Source organism: Embiotoca jacksoni, unplaced genomic scaffold (genome assembly GCF_022577435.1).
Source record: "Embiotoca jacksoni isolate LCO1_2020_lvr unplaced genomic scaffold, fEmbJac1.0.p SCAF_86, whole genome shotgun sequence".
NCBI classification, from domain to species: domain Eukaryota; kingdom Metazoa; phylum Chordata; class Actinopteri; family Embiotocidae; genus Embiotoca; species Embiotoca jacksoni.
Window position 1 is genome coordinate 321,008 of NW_027185443.1, and position 16,861 is coordinate 337,868.

Below are 16,861 nucleotides of genomic sequence, written 5' to 3' on the forward strand. Positions count from 1 at the left end.
TTCAACACATCTCTAAACAGACTAATTAAAGCCATTCACCTTTCTTTTTTTTTTTTTCTTCCCACGAATGCAACTACAGCCCATTCGCTGCGACCTCTCAACTTCCTGTGAAGCTTTTGGCCTTAAGGATAGATGCATCCCTGCAGGAGACATGACGATCTCTTTACGGTCGAAAATCCTAAATGGAAGCAAAAACAAGCTCTGCCTCGATACATATATATATAAACCAGCGGAGAGTCCGGTCACAACAGTCGTTCGGCGAGAGAAGATCAGTGAAGACACCATGATGTCCGTCTACTCCGTCCTGTTTACCCTGGTGCTGTTCGCCGAGCTGAGCAGCCACCGGGTCACCGTGGCCATGCCTGCGACCAAAGTAGAAGACGGTATAATGGAACAAGAGGGCCTGGGTTTGATACCGGGTGACGAGCCGTTGACTGAGCCCGATGTGATTCACCAGATGTACCGAAGGAACCTCGTACTGGAAGAAGATGCGAACCCTAAAATCATCGTCATCTCAGTAAGTACCGCATCATTCACGATTCATTCGGTTCACCCATATCGAAGGGTTTCTGAGCTGTGACTAAAAGCTTCATTTATCGGGAAAGAAACCATTTGATTATGGTTATAGATATCATTGTGACCAGTTTCCATATGAACCATTTTTTTTGGTCAGAAAATAAGAGAAATTTCTGCCAGTGAGGTCTCATATTCAACAGAGTATTTTCATCCATAGTTTGAGCTTGATGATAAATCAACCTGTGCTGAATTCTCAAGATTTTAAGAATTTATTGTAAAAAAAAAAAAAATGCAGTGTTGGTCAAGGTCAGAAACAATGCTGGATCCTACATTTCCCATCATGCAACTGTATTAGACTCTACCCGAGTGGTAAACACCAACGTTTGTCGAATTTGTTTTAAGAAGGCTTTCTGCAGTAGTTGTATATTTAGTATTGTACAAATTTCCTTAAAATGGCCACGTATTTAATTAATTTAATCACGTTTTTTTAATTATTATTTTTTGTTATTTAACCAACCTTTTAAGCATTGCTGATTTAAAAGTAAAATTATTAAATCCAAATCTACCTCAGCTATTTAGATTTTTTTTTTGAGGAAACTCAATTTACAACAAACCGTCTGCAGTCATCCAGCTTTATACTCTCCTGCCAACGACAGTCACGCATCATAACTATTCATTGTATGAGATTTCTTTCTATAAATCTCAGCTAACTTCAACTACAAAGAGCACATTATCTCCATCCTGTGACTGAACACTTGACCCCTCGCACTTGGCCACAATCCTTGTGTCTATTGTTAAGTCAATATTTCATACACATCTATAAAAAAAATATTTTACAGCAGCGCTGGAAAACCGGGAAATACTATTATCCAAAAAGGTCAAATGATCACAAGCCTATAAAGATTTATTGAAACCGCAGTGGGAAGAATGATGATGTATCGGTGTTCCCCTCAAACGTTTGGCCGCGGTGTGTGCAGAGTTTATCTGGCAACTGCGTCTCCCGAGTGTCATGAACGTAGTGGTTATCTCTGTGGTGATGGAGGCAACAAAGACATCTGGGTGAACCGGAGCTGTGGAGGAAAAAACGGGCCACTGTGATAGTAAAAACAAAAAAACAAAAATGAGGGAACGCATTTTGTTCCATTCGGGGTTCCTGTGGCTTGGCTCAGCTGTTAAAAGGCAGATCCAACACCTGAGCTGCAAGTTGAGCGGATGATCTTTTAAAAGCTGTCGCTGCGACCCGACCATCCAGAGTTCACATTCTGCATTTACGGAAGTGCGTGTGGGATTAAAGTTTGCGATCGCTGATCAATACTTTTTTTTTTTTTTTTTCAGGACTTGAGTCTGAAAGGGCACGGCGTTCGTGGGCCGAACCCGGCCGTCACCCGGAGCCTTCCCCTGCCCAGAGACCGGAGCTTGAGCCACACTGACCCCGAGTACAGTTTGAAAATAGATCGCAGAAACGCCAACCTCGACAGTATGTATCTGGAAAACCCACGTTTCTCCGAAAATGATTCAAACATTTGCATATCCACTTATTGCTCTGTATTGTTTTCTTCCTTCCAGTGCTGCGATGTATGGTAGGAAGAGTGTACCGACCCTGCTGGGAAGTATAAATATTTCCCTGTGCTGCTGACCGTCCATATCATGTGCTGTAGAAAAAAGATTCTTTGTGTGTTACACTTGAAAATGCATTTCCATGTAGAAAAACAAGAGCGGGCAAACCCGTAAAACTAAATAAAAGTTTATTAAAAACGACTTTTGATTTCATGGTGGAATTTTACAGATTAGAAAAAGGTAAAAAAAAAAAAAAAAAAAAAAAAAAAAAAGTACAACTAGTGATACATTTTCACTTGTGTCTTGTCATGTCTTGAAAACGATTAGTAATAAAGTGCAACGACCAAATCTGGACTCCCAATTAATCAATTAAGGCTGCGCCCATATTTTCCACACTGGTAAATGTGCAAAAGATGGAACTAAGAAAATAAATCACTTTGTCAAGATAATCAGTGCATTTTAGTCAGAAACATTGTAGACTAAGTAATTAACTGAACAGTTGGGATTTTTGTGGGAAGCACTTATTCACCTTCTTCATAGAGTTTAAAAACTGATACCTTGTACGCTACAAAGAACCGATAGCCTACACGAAATGATGATCTCAGCATGGCATAAAGACGAAGAGGAAACAGCTGTTTGACTGTTCTTAATCTTAACGAATTAAATCTCGCTTGGCTTTTGCACAAAAACTGACCTGTGAGCAAAATATGAAGCCATTGCTAGCAACTGGTGAGCCGGCCTGCCCAGCTTCTGGTGTCTTACGCCTGTGTGAGCTAAGCTGTCAGCTACTCTCCAAATTGCATACAGCTCAGTGTTTGAGCTGCAATATGTACAAAAACTAAAATATATATCGAGCTGCTGCCGGCAGCTGGTTAGCTGTTTCTCTCTGCATATTAGCATAAAGACTACTGACAGAAAAGAAAATCAGTGTATTTTACAAAGTCTGAAACATGAACACAAAAAATGAACACATGAAGACATTAGCCAGTTTAATTTATACAAAATTGATCCATAAGCTAAATATATTGCCATTACTTGTAGCTGCTGAGCAGATAGCTGGACAAGCCTGGTTAGCGTTCTCTTTCTGCTTCGTGTCTTCCACGGCATTTGCTAATTAAAAGAAATGCTCGACAGAAAGGCAAAAAGAAAAGTGTAATTCCCAAAATAAATAACCATTTAAAGAACAGTGGAAAGGATAACGGACTAAGAATGGTCATTAGGAGCCGCACACGTCGGGCCATTCACACGCTGCAAAAGATTTGCCGGAGGGGGGAAATTAAACTCTGATTTCAGCTGCTTTGTGTGAACTACATTTTCTCGGAAAGTCCATTAATCAGTGAAAGTAATGATTAGACTCTGAAGAAGCTGGTTAGGGTTCCCTGCCCGGCTATTAGCTTCTTCTTACCCGAGGCCTTGCCGACATTTTTGCCCGGCATTTTGACTGACATACGAGTGGGCTGTTTCTTCTCCGGAGGCTCATTCTCTGATCTGCCATGTTGGTCCGGGTCCAGCTGCTTCCTCTTGTTACCCTCGCTCTGCATCTGAATGCCAGTTTTCTTCCTACCGCCCGGGCCTCCACCTCCGTTTTGGGCATTTCCACTTCTTTGCTCGAGCGCCGCCCCCCGCTGTACCTCGCTCTTATTCGGACAATCATAAGTTGGCTCGGCTGCAGGAGATTGAAGCAAAGCAAAAGCAAGTCTGACAACTCGGTAGAAAAAAGAAAAAAAAGGGAAAATGTTGTGACGAAATTGCTGACGTTAGCTGCTAGTCGAAGCATGCTGTGTGTTTATTCTAAAAAGCTAAAATTCAACATTTGTCAAGTAAAGCTGGTGGAGCCGAGCCTGAATTCCCACGGAACAAAATACAGAAGGGGAAATGGGCAAAAGGTCTGTGAGTGTGACAGTGTGTGTGTGTGTGTGTGAGAGAGTGAGTGAGTGAGTGAGTGAGTGAGTGAGTGAGTGTGTGTGTGTGTATGTGTGTGTGTGTGTGTGTGTGTGTGTGTGTGTGTGTGTGAGAGAGTGAGTGAGTGAGTGAGTGAGTGAGTGTGTGTGTGTGTATGTGTGTGTGTGTGTGTGTGTGTGTGTGTGTGTGTGTGTGTGTGTGTGTGTTCTTTGGAGTTTTTACTACACGTGTGGGGGTTTGCAGGTTTTGTAGACTGGGGATTCATTTAAAGGCGGATTGTAAGTACCAGTCCCAGGACTGGGACCGGGGAGGGTTCATGGCCGGAGCGGAGAAGGTGTGCCTGGGCCTCGGTTCAGAGTTAACAGAAGTCTATTCCAGCTTGTGTTGATATTTTTGAGCTTTTCTCCGTACTCAGTTGCGGAAACGTTAGAAGAAAAGAAAAAAAGAGTCCGAGTCTGTACCTGTCGTTGCGTCCTCAACAGCCGAGCCGCGCACGGTTTGGGGTTTGGGCGCCGGGTGCACGCAGGTCGGGACCTGGCTGGTGCTCGGGAAGTCCAGCACGCGGTTGAGTGGCAGCTCTTCATCTTTGTACGTGCAGGCGAACTGGGAGCGGACGACTCTGTCTCTGCTCTGAAATAAAACAGGAAAAAAACATCTTTAATCCAGCTGATACGGCGACATGGCTGATGATCGGTCTCAGTCACTCTTGGCTGGTGGTTTTATAACTTTCTAAACTTACTCTCTGACTTTGACAAGTAGCTGTAAACACAAGGTACAGTTGAGGTCGATGGGAATAATGTAATTTGTTCTTTGATTCTAAACATGTTATTGGACAAACCGAAGTTTTGCTCCGTAATGGTGCTCGACCAAAAGTTAGGAATCAAAGATATTAAAGTTCGTCCTGACTTCTTGGAAATCTAGCCAATAGAAGTCAACACATTTCTCAAAAAAACATAAATACCGAAAACCCCATGATGCTACATGAAAAATCTGCATTAATTATCGAGGAATAAATGTACCGATGTTCATGGTAATCCATCCAATAGCTGTCTAGACATTTCAACAGAAACAGAAAATGTAAATGATGACGTGGTTGTTGATCGGTGACTTAACGCTTGGTGGCCAAAATTCCTGGCTCTCAAAGCATACTCTCTGGCTTATACTCTGGGGTTTTCAAACCAAAAAAAATAACCTCACTCTTGGGAAATTCAACAACAGACGAAGACGACGGAGAGCAAAACGTCAAGGAAAAGTGTTTCCAACCCGTCTTTACCTAACTGATATATGTTGCTGTGCTTTTTGACAATTTACACCAACTACAGACCACCTGATGGCTGCCTTAATGTCATTTAATAAAGGTCGACGAGTCATACATTAGTTCAACTTTACGCCACTTTAAACAGGAGGAACCAATTTCTTCAGACTTATCACCATTACATGTCAAAGACAGCGGCGCATGCACCTCATTAAAAAGTCTTTTTTTTTTTTTTTTCCCCGAGCGGCCTTGTTAGCTATAACCAAGTGAATGATATTGAAGAGCACGATCGCGGCCCTGGGGCATGCAGATCCACAGCTTTTCATCCACTGTTTGATCTACGCCTGCTTGGGATTATCACAATCCAAGGATTTCACCCTTCGGGCCAGTGGGCCACAGTAGGGAGGAGAAATCTGGGGAAGGAAAAAAAAAGAAAAAGAAAAAAGAATACAGCGAGCAAAGCTGGGTGGGTCCGCGAAGCACAAAGGGATCAAAGCCTTTGTGCTTTTTCAAAAGAAACTTCTTAAAAGAGCACCTAAAACAACAGTAACCCCCGAGACCGAGGCACACTTCAATAATGGAGCTAAAAATGTACGCTGCCCTGGTTGCATGCTAATAAAACATATCTGAAACAATGGGGGGGGGACGGAAGAGTGAACACGGCCAAACTATGACCGACGGAGAACATCTAATCCAATTACAACAGGTGGGAGCCCGACGTGGCACCGTGCGGTCAGACGGCCCTCATTCCCCCGAAGATGGCTGTCCTGAAATAACCCCCCACCCCACCCCCACCCCCCACTCTCCCCACCACCAACCCCCTCTCCCTCCTCCCCCCCGCCTGACCCCACGCTGGAGACACCTGACCGAGACATTCCTCACAGCGCTCCCAGAAAGAGCAGGTGCGAGCCATTTTTTCCACCGCCCTGTGTTTTGACATGTGCGCTCACACGCAGGTGATAGAAGTGTGAACGAGGAGCAGGTGCACCGTCGCCGTTATCACCGGCGGAGAACGATACGATCGTGCTGAAATAAAAACACACACAAAAAAAAACGCATGGAAGGATCCGACCACTGCGTAAATCAAGTGCACATTTTTCCTTAACCAATCGTTACTGATGTCACAGAGGAGCAACGGCGGCGGAGCTTGGATCGCCCGTGGGCGCTGAGAAAAAGATTTGGAAACGTCCCAAGAAGCAGAAACTAAATCGGTCCATCTCCGCGTGCGCCAGTTGACGTCAGCCGCATGATGAAACCGCTGGAGGAGTCGGGGATAAAGTCATTTAGCAGACAACAGGAAACAATAACCTTTCAAGTTTCCCTTGCTAGTCGAGTTACGTGACTGATATGGCGTCTTCAAAGTGAAATTGATGCAGAAAGCTTCCGCTTGCCGAGTTCAGGAAGCGGTGAGCTGCCCAGGGACCATTACTGGTCTCAAGCAGGAAGAAAGCCAGATTGTGGGGAGCTGAAATGACATCTGCTCGCGCAATCAAGTGAAGGAGCCGTTTCACAGAAAAATGTGTTGAGCGCACATGTTTGGGACGGGGGGACGAGGGGGACGGGGGGAGGGAAGGGGGGGGGGAGTTCAGACAGCTGATCAGCTTCATGTGAGAAGATCGGTCCCATCTGAAGCTGCTCTTGTGTTTTGTTTTTTTGATGGCGGGGGGAGGGCGGGTGGGACTCAGATGTTGTGGAGGAGATGCAGTAATAAAACACTGCAAAAATACTCTGTTACTAGTCTTGCAGTCAAAACTTTACTCAAGTAAGAAAGACATTTTAATATTAGAAGAAATTACATCACAACACGACCAATCCTGGATTTTTTTTTTTTTTTGACATCAATATTAATATTCTTGATATTTATAACTCCTGTGAGGTTGGCAGTTTTTAAAAAAAAAAAAAAAAAAAAAAGAAGAGAAAAGGATGAACACAGATAGTCTTTGTCAAAACCTGCTGCCCAAATCCCCCACGATGCAACTCAGCCCCTCAGATCGGTGGCAGCTAATGTCACCTCGAGCAGCTACAGAGTTGTTCTCACTTCTTCTTCACCTGGTCGCCGGAGGACATCGATGAGATTTCACTCAGACTTTATTTTATACCCGTTTTCCCACATTATGCAGCACAAACTTTCACTTGTGAAATAGCCGCAGTTCCCCTTTAAAGTTATTGTGACGGAGATGCTAACTGACGTAGCGAGCGGAACATTTCACAGCTGGGAAAACTTGCCCGCGCTCCCTGTAATGTCAAACTAGTTAGACTTTTCTGAGCTGCACTCAGCTGACATGAACACAGATACTTATCCCGTTGTACAGAAAACAATCTGAAGGAATAAGTAACAAGAAACTGCAGAACAGAAAAGCAAAAGTAGGTTTGAGGTTGATCAGTGTCATCGTTGCAGTTTGCTCTTCGGTGAGCGCTGCCAAGTTGTTTGTTCACAAACAAAAAAAAAGCTGCAAAAATTTGTCAATTAACAGATCAGTTTGTCAAAGCATTTGCCAATTAATTTTCTTTTGATCATCAGGTAGAAATTTGTAGTTTTTGTTGAGCAACGATGCCAAAGAATCTGATAGTAAAAAAAAAGTTCTCAAATATGACACTTTTCTATTTTTGTCTTGTGTCCTAAATTAAAGTAAGTTGAATATTCTAAAGGTTTGGATTGTTTGGCCAAAACAAGACCAAATAATTAATCAATAAATCAAATATAATAATAAATAATTGTAACAGTTGCAACCATACGATGTAATTTAATCACAACTCTTAAAAAGAAAAAAAATCTCAAGGAATCAACATTGTTTATTTATATTCAGGGTTTAAAACCAGATAAACAAATTAGAAAAAAATATCAATATCCGCCTCAAAAATCCACCGTCTGCTTTGTAGTGGAGAAGAGTCTTCAAGTAAAATGGAAAGTACCATGTTAAGGTGTCGAATCAAGTCTGTTGAATATTAGATTGCGACAACAAAAGGACACTGAGGCACTAAAAGTGTGCGAACTCAAAACGAACAACCGCCAGAAAAAGATTGTGGAAACGTCCTTGTTTGTTTCGAACTGACCCCAGAAAACATGACGGAGAAAAGAGAGAACAGCTGCTGCCAGGAAGGAAGGACGGAAGGAAGGAAAGAGATATTAATATCAAACATACAGCGCGTTAACGTCGTGCACTGTAAGCAAATCCTGACAATAGGATGACTTATCGTCAGGGTTGGTTAATGGTTCGACCCCCCCCCCCCCCCCACTCCCCACGAATAATTCACTTCATGCCACGGACTTAGACGGCACACTCAGAACCAACGCGGAGAGCTAAAACACAGCTGTGCAAACGGCACCGGTGGAAGTCAGTTAAGATGTGAGCTTCGGCTAAGCAAATAAATAATATAATACCAGGGAGAAATTACAGGATGTAAAGACATTATTTTCAATGTTTGCACATCTGATTCAATTTGAAGTAACTGATGGTTTGGATTTTGGGAGCTCTTGGACGGAGGGGGCCCCGTGTTACCTTGGGTTTGAGCAGGTCTAGCCGGCTCTGGACTCGGTTCCTCAGAGGTTCTGGAGAACATCCAGTAGACACTTCGGGGGATCTGCGGAGAGTGCAACACAACGAGAGGCAAAGAGAAAAAAGGGGTTTGGAAATTATAAACTAAAAACTAAAATCTAGAAGGTCACCATGGTCACACTGGCCGAGAAGGCTGGATGGCTTTTAATTTGAAACGAAGGCTTTTAATTTGAAATGGAATTGGAAATCGCAGAACTTGGCCAGCCATTAGTGTAACTTTATCACGAAGACACTCACTCGGTGACGAATGCTCTTCTCGGGCTTTTCAAGCGAAAAATGCAAAATTCGATTCGAATTCGAAATTTCAATCTGAACTATTTGGTTATTAATCGACTATTCGGTGTCTGGTAGTTCATCTACTTATGTGTTTAAAGGCGGCTGGCGGACAGCTTTTAGGCTCATTACTGCCACCTTCTGGCGGGAATAGCGCATTACAACCAGGCGCCGGTTAAAAACAGGGAAAATAAGGAAGAACAATAGTCACATACTCATCAATTTTTTTTAAATATTTTAACGACTCTTTGAATATTCGTAGTCCAGTCCAGTTCCTAATTTATACACACGACTCCTTTGTTGCCATCCCAAAGTTCCCAGTGACGTCTTGGTATTTTCTTGTTTTGTCCGTCGATTGATTAACCTTGGACTACTTCAGGTATGTATAAATATTAGAATTGAAATATAATTATGAAAATATATTTTGAAATTCAAAAGGCGCTTTGAGCTGACCTGAAGAGCGTGAGGACGCAGGCTCCCTCGGCTCCGCTCAGGACAGGCTGGTCCTCGGACAGCAGGTCCGCCTTGTTCGGACCCGGAGGACTCAGGGCCTCTTCGTCCAGCAGCGCCACCAGCACCTTCACCGTGTCCCGACCGCCGAACGCAGTGGCGTGATTCACCGCATACGCTCTCGGCTGGAGGGGAACACCGACACGTCAGAGCGGCGAACAGCGAGACGAGATGAAGCGTACGAGTGTGTGTGTGTGTGTTCTACATTACCCTGGCCGGACTGACCCCCGTCCCGTTTCCAGCAGCCGTCTGTTTCTGGGTCCGGTGCAGCCGGCAGATTCTCTCCTTCAGCTCCGTTGTCGTCTCGTCAGCCGCGGCGTACACCGCCTCCCCGCCGCTGCGTCCCTTCACCAGGACGGCCCTGATGGCGCTCACCAGCCGGCCTCCGCACGCGCTGACAATCCAACACAGGCGACAGACAGTCAGCGGACGGACTCTCGGAGAGCCGCGTCGTGTCGTTCGTTTTCGGTAGTCGACCCTTTATTCTGCTAGAACGCGCAGGCGGGGTTTTCATCTGGATGGAATTAATCGTGTTCAAGAGTTCAGCCAATATTTGACAACGTGAAAAACTCTCACCGAAAACCCAGAAAAAGCCTTCGTCTGAATGTCTTCAAAAGATATACGGCGGCTTCACTTTCGATTAATTGGACACGGACTTTAAGGGCTCAGGGTAATTGGTTCAGCGCTAACATCCAGTTGAGCTTTATTTCACTGAAACGCAGCTGCGCCAACGTTAACAGTTATGAAGCAGAAAATATGTTACAAATCCACGTTAAAGTCACCTTGGGCGCCGTCACTGGCCGACCGGCAGCTCAGACGCTGCAGGATTTTTTTTTCCTCTTTATAGTTTTTGGGGGTAATATTCATCCGTGTTTGCCTCCGCTGCGTGTCCAAAAATCATAGCAACAATATCACTTGTGTAGGTTTGCAACAGTCAAGTGCACCAAAGCGTGCGAGGACGGATCGCAGTAAGGTGGAGAGGCGGCGGTCCAACCCCCCCTCCCCTCCCCCCCGAAACCCGGCTCACTGATGTGAGCGAGTAACAGAATCATTTGGGAAAACAGATGTTCGCCAAACAAGGGGCCCTGAACTCGCCACAGAAGGTGTTTGTATGAGGAAATACAGTACTCCGCCGAGAGCGCAAAAAGGCACCGGCCTGTTGAAAGACACGTGTTGGCCGGGCTCACCGGTGTCTCATCAGACGGGAGCTCTGTCATCGGCCCGCGTGAACCGAGAGCCCTCCGGAGAGCAGCGAGAGTTGAGCTGCACAAACACACTGCGATGTGTTGTTGCGGCTCGGACCCGAGCGGGGGCCTTCAACGGCCGTGACCTCAAAGCTGACACGACCCAACGGCTAAATCATTTCTGATAACCACTTCTGTTGTGCTGCCAGATGCCTTCGACGTCCAAAATAATCTGTAATGGTATGGAGGGTTGATCCCGGGGTTTGATGAGAGCTCATCAAAGTGAGCGGACCAAACAAGGGAACGAGTTATTTAACAGAGACGGGCTTTGATGTTGCGGAGGCGAACATGCTTTAACAATCTGAAACGTTATCACGAGGGGCTTAGATGGGAGTCATTACGGGGCGATCAGAACACGCTGCGGCGGGACAGGTGGATTTCATGATCACACAGGTGTCTGTATATATATATATATATATATACACATATATATTCATATACATACATATATATATATGTGTGTATATATACATGTATGTATATATACACACACACACGCACAGCTGAGCCCAGTTCAAACTTCCACAACTGAAATGAATTCACGAGAACTGACTCGACGCCAGACCAGAAATGACGCAGGATTTAACCTGAACTCAAGTAGCAGGAAGAAGTGAAGCAATTCAAAGGAAATTTCACTAAATCATAAATCAAGCGTTTCACAAGAATCGACTTCAGCCGCTGCCAGATGCTCCAGCTTTTCTTGGAGTCTCTATATTCCCCTCATCAGCTCGGGATGATTTTTTCTGGAAGTGGAAGACGTACGTATGGACTGCAAAACCGAAAGGAACGAGAAGGGCACTCGGGGAGCGAAGGCCTCCGCCGCCAAGGCCAATAGTCCACTCTGCTATGATATGCAAATTTGAGACCACTACATGTGTCTGGATTTATTTCCAAAACTATTAGATTGATGTTAAAACGCACTCGTGCCGAGCTGCAGCCTCACGTCTCAGCTGTTCTCGGCTGCATCCATCATCAACTTGTGGATGTCACACAATTTATTTTTTACAGTTAAACAAAGATGAAACTGAGGTTTTAATTATCGGAGCGAAGGTCCAAAGGGAGATTTTCTACTCCAATTTAACAACTCTCACGTCACTGCTAAAATGTTTATATAGAGTGTGTGTATCTTTAATGTTTATACATTTTAGCAGAATACCTAACCTCACCTGAGGTCCCCGCCTCTAGCTGCCTCTCCTGGGTGTGTCATGTGGATGGCCACACCCAGGAAGTTATATAACCCCGCCCCTTTGGCCTGCAGAGCCTCTTTTCCCTCCGATCCAGCAGAACAAAGAGAGAAGCCCTGAGTGAAAATGGACTTTTAATTTCCTCTTTTATAAAGTAATTTAGTGGATAAATTACTGATGTAAGTGCAGCAATGTTACTCTAATTTACTCATTCACTGTTTCAGCGATTGTTAGTGATGACATTTGATTTGGTACTTAATGTATTTATTTTGCCTTTTGGTTTTTGATACTTCCTTTCATGACTAGAAAAAAAAACATCATCCATCCAACCATTCATACGTCCATTTATCCATCCAGTCGTCTGTTAATCTACAATTACAACAAATAAATGGTTTGAGAGGCTTTTGGATCCAGTGTTTGAATGTGCGCACCACATCAGGTGTTCAGTGAACCAACACCACAACCTTCACTATAGCTTTTTTCACCAACTGTAGGATAAGAAATGGGTCAGAATACTCTGGTTAACTGTTGTATTTTGCATTCTGAATACATTTTCACAGTTTATTGCTCTTATTTGAAACTCAATTTCAAATAAAAGTTTCCTAGCTTCATTCAAATCTTATCTAAGGGTTCCTTTAAGTGCTAGAAGCCTCGTGTCAGTGATTTAAGAGTACAGATGGTGTGTGTCCGGGTCAGGTTTATAGACGAAGGCTCTTCTCGGTCAGTCTGGACTCTGAAATCAACATTACCATGGTAGCAAAAGTATATGTTGCAGCTTTAAATTTCCAGCAACAATAACTGTTACCAACAGAAGGTAGCTGTTGTTAACCAACGTGTTTAAAGTATCTTTAGGTCAGACCAGTTATGGCCGTTATGAAGCAAAGAGTTCTGATTTTGGCCGTCGCCATCTTGCTAGTTTGGAGCCAGAAGCGACCATATCTGGACGAGCTGGGGAGGAGCGGGCGGTGGATCTGATTGGAAACCTGCCAATACTACGACCCGCCCCCCCCGATAGCCATAACCTGCCTGCACCACAGGCCCGTCAATCAACAGACACGCCCCCCCCCCAAAAACACATATTTTAGAGGCTTATTTGCGAATTAATGATTTTTCAGTCTATGGAGCCTGGGGATTTTTGGAGCCAACCTCTAGTGGCACTCGGTGGTATTGCAGCTTAAGGCACTTCTGTATCGGCTTTATTTTTCAGACCCTGAAGCTACATCCACTTTTATATACAGTCTATATTACCCTCAATTATGAAATGATTTGAATCTCATTCTGGTATTTTTACTCAAATTCAGAACCGACCTGCAATAAATCAAGAATTTATAGCTCGACTCGCTAACATTTACACTTAATTCTGTCACAGGATCGGAGGCATCGTCTCAAACCCTGCAGTAAGACAGGGAGCGAGTGGAAGCCTGGATTGAGTCACATTGTGTACCTTGGGTCAGGAATCTCTCCCAGTATTTCCTCCAGGTTGTCGAGAAACTGGACAAAGTCCGACAGGCCTTTGACATGTTTCCTCAGTGGGTCAGACTCAGCTGGAGCGTAGCCCTTCCCTCCGAGCTGGATGGTCCTCACGAAAGATGTCACGGCCTGCAAAGAGCAAGTAAAACAAAAATTTATTTTAAAAAAAAGCCGCAAATGTTTCAACTTTTAAGTCATAGTTTTGGTTTTCTGGTGATGTAAAGTGCGAACACATCAGCGCTGAAGTCTGATCCGTGTGGATGTTTCTTACCAAGAAGAGAGAATTGTTGCTGTTACGTGCCGCGTGCTTGATGTCGGTGAACGCCTGTCGTCCGAGAGCGCGACTCGGGACGTCGAGGGTCAGCGCCAAGGCCATGTCGTTCTTAGAGTTCACAAGCAAACTCAGATAGGAGCAGAAAACCCTCCTCATCGCCACTTTTACCTATTTATATTAAACAAAAAAACACATTGTTAAAGTACACGATCATCATTTTGGGTTAGAAAACTCCTTGCTGATCACAATTTTTGGGACATTTTCAGAAATACAGGTATTAACTTCCTCATAGTTATGTGATGGAACTGTTTGTTTATATTGTGTCAGAATAATATATTTCATGAGGCCACAGCCTCGAGAAAACGATAAAAAAAAAAATCTGTTATTCACTCTTTAAGTGGAGACTCCAGGAAAATACAGTCAGGGAATAGCAAATTGTTTGATTTTGTTTTTGTATGGATAAAACAAATAATACATAACATACATATTCATTTTTGAATTCATGCAAAGCTAAGCCACCCAGATGCTGGCTAAAGTTTAATATTTAAAGGTCCCATATTGTATAAACTGAGATTTCCATTTTGTTTTTGGATTATAAAGCAGGTCTAGGTGCTACATAAATACTGTGAAAGTAGCAAAGCGCTCGGTACGAGGGGAAATGCACACGTGCAGCCTGCATTCAGCGACTGTGCCGTTTGGACTTCCTTAAGTTTGTGGTGTCACAAACTCACACTCATGTCATATGTCTGCCCTCAACACAGTCCAACTTTTTATCTGAAAGAAACCACCGAGCATTTTTTTTTCCATCGCGGCGCTAGCAAGCGACAAGACTGAGGAAAACCTGTGATTGGTCTGGGTGTGTGTCACTCAGATAAGAGTCAGCCAATCAGAAGAGAGGGTCAGTGATATCACTGTGCCTCAAAGACACAGACATAAAAAAAGCCTGTTGATGGTGGAGCTCCAAAGAGAAGCTTGAGAGGATATCTAAGACAAATGAAATGCTTTTTTGGTACTGAAAAGCACAAAAATATATTCTTATGGATCTCAAGACTGCATTAAAACACTGGAAAAATTTACAATATGGGACCTTTAATCGACAAACATGTTTTTGATATAAATTTTCTCACCACACAGTTAAACGCTAAACTTTAGTAAAAATGTAATCCTGAGATGTGTGCAGGTCGTGTGCGTCAACTCGTAGCTTTAAAGACGGCGTAAAAAACCCCAACTAAAAACAGCAGCCTGACATAAACTCTGAATAATTACATCACCATGACAAGCCTTCACTAAAAAGTCATAAATTTGCAGGTGACAGAAGAGAAAAGGAAAGGGACTCTGTTACAGAAGCTCTCATCCAGCCCCGCATTTCGGTTTTGCTCTGAAACATCTGCTTGGTAATTGAATTCACATTGCACTCTTAAATCTGAGTGATATGATATAGAGTTCCTGTCAATAAGAGCAGGATGGATTCCAGACAGAAATTAAGTATTCCGAAGACTGGGAAAGTAAAAGCATGGATTATTGCCTGCAGGAGAAAAGCATGTCGTGTTACTAAAACAACTTTATGCGAGGGCAGAGGGCAAATTGGAAATAGGGGATTTCTTATGGGAGTTAATGGGAGAAGTTGCACCTTTTTATTATTCATGCAGGAAAGCAGTCGTACCTGTGAGCTGCAGGGCCTGCCTTTACTAGACGGTGTTGACGGGACTGAGGAGTCCGGTAGCTCTGGGACCTCCATGTTGCCTGATAGGAACTCAAACAGCTGGATCTTGGCCAAAGGAATAAAACAAAATGTTCAGTGAGATAAATTGATTGGCCTTATGTTTAACTCAGGAGCCAATCTGATCATCTACAACCAAACATCACCGGGCTGATTTCAACCAACTCCTGCTCACCGGGCTCACGGGCTCCTCGGGGTCCAAGTCCACCAGTCTCAGCTGTTTGTACGTGGAGAGGACGTCGACCAGGTCCACGGTGTTGGAACCTTTCAGGAAGGACTCGTAAGCCTCCCGGATGAGATCATAGTTCTCCAGCCGTGCGGAGCTAGGAGGTGGCAGGTGAAGTTTGTCTAACAATAAGTGTTTCCAGGCCATCAGGATATCACTGAGAGCCACTTTGAACTCTCCGCCACGCTGTCACAGGAAGAGAGAAAACAGCAGAAGCAGCGGCTGTAATTACTAACGGCCTGGAACCAATCAGTTCAAAAGCACAGAGACCTTTTCTGCCGCAGTCTTAAAAATAAGCCATGAGCGGTCTCAGCCGGAAATCTGTGGTAATGTCATCAGTTATAGACGTGATGACAGTCAGCCTGATGGTTCAATTGAACTGCGCCGGGATGATGACGTGAACTGGGCTCATGCAGTTTGGCTTTTAGGGTCACTTACAGGAAGAATGCTGCTGCTGCAGCAGATCAGAGCAGATGTCCAATGTCTTACTCCTCTTTTATTTCATTTGGTCTGGTCTACATCTCTTTTTTGGAAAATTAAACCAATTGAGTGCAAGGTGTTGTCAGACTCTACTCTAAAACTGTCTGCAAAATACAAAAGATGTCTCACACAACTAAATAAATACCGAATATATGATTCAAAAATTAGATTAGGAATAGCCACAGTGCAAGAAGTTGTTGGTTTACCTTATGTGTAGTTTAAATATTCACTTTTTGGCAAAATATTTGCTTTTTTAGGTGATGGATAGCTTGGGATTTCTGCCATTAACTCCTGTGTATTTCAATTCCTTCCTTACATGATAATAATTGCACTTTTAAACCAGTTTATGTTCATAAATAAATTGATTTGTTGCCACAAATTCTTACTCCAGGGAAAAACATACTAGTATTTCTTCATTCAAATTGAAGAGAAAGTGTTTTAATGAAGGGGATGAAAGGTTACCTGTTTATTCACTTCTGCTATGGCTAGCTGCAGCACCATCAGCATGCTGTCAGCTCCATGAATGGTGGTCCTCTCAGACTGGAAAACCCTGTGGCACTCCCTCCTGAAGGTTTTCACCATGAGCTGGAGTCGGTCTCCAAAGGAGTGCATTATTATCTATAACAGGAGGAAACAGAAAATACTCTTTTTAAAATGTGGCTCCCAGGTTTAAAACACATCAGAAGTTAGAAG

The 16,861-nt window shown here is 43.8% G+C and overlaps 2 protein-coding genes across 2 annotated transcripts; one reads left to right on the forward strand and one right to left on the reverse strand.

Annotated features, from left to right (window-relative positions):
* Positions 1-244: 244 nt before the first annotated feature.
* Positions 245-2,298, forward strand: pmch (pro-melanin-concentrating hormone). The gene is made up of 3 exons (XM_069139828.1): positions 245-517; positions 1,852-1,993; positions 2,083-2,298. The coding sequence occupies exons 1-3, from the start codon at positions 284-286 to the stop codon at positions 2,130-2,132; spliced, it is 426 nt and encodes a 141-aa protein (XP_068995929.1). The 5' UTR covers positions 245-283; the 3' UTR covers positions 2,133-2,298.
* Positions 2,299-3,039: 741 nt separating this feature from the next.
* parpbp (PARP1 binding protein) lies at positions 3,040-16,780 on the reverse strand. Its single transcript, XM_069139825.1, has 10 exons — positions 16,631-16,780; positions 15,638-15,874; positions 15,406-15,510; positions 13,740-13,910; positions 13,443-13,597; positions 9,781-9,964; positions 9,514-9,695; positions 8,731-8,812; positions 4,437-4,605; positions 3,040-3,739 (listed from the first exon to the last, which is right to left on the reverse strand). Exons 1-10 carry the CDS (start codon positions 16,778-16,780, stop codon positions 3,423-3,425), a joined length of 1,752 nt encoding a protein of 583 aa, XP_068995926.1. The 3' UTR covers positions 3,040-3,422.
* Positions 16,781-16,861: the final 81 nt, after the last annotated feature.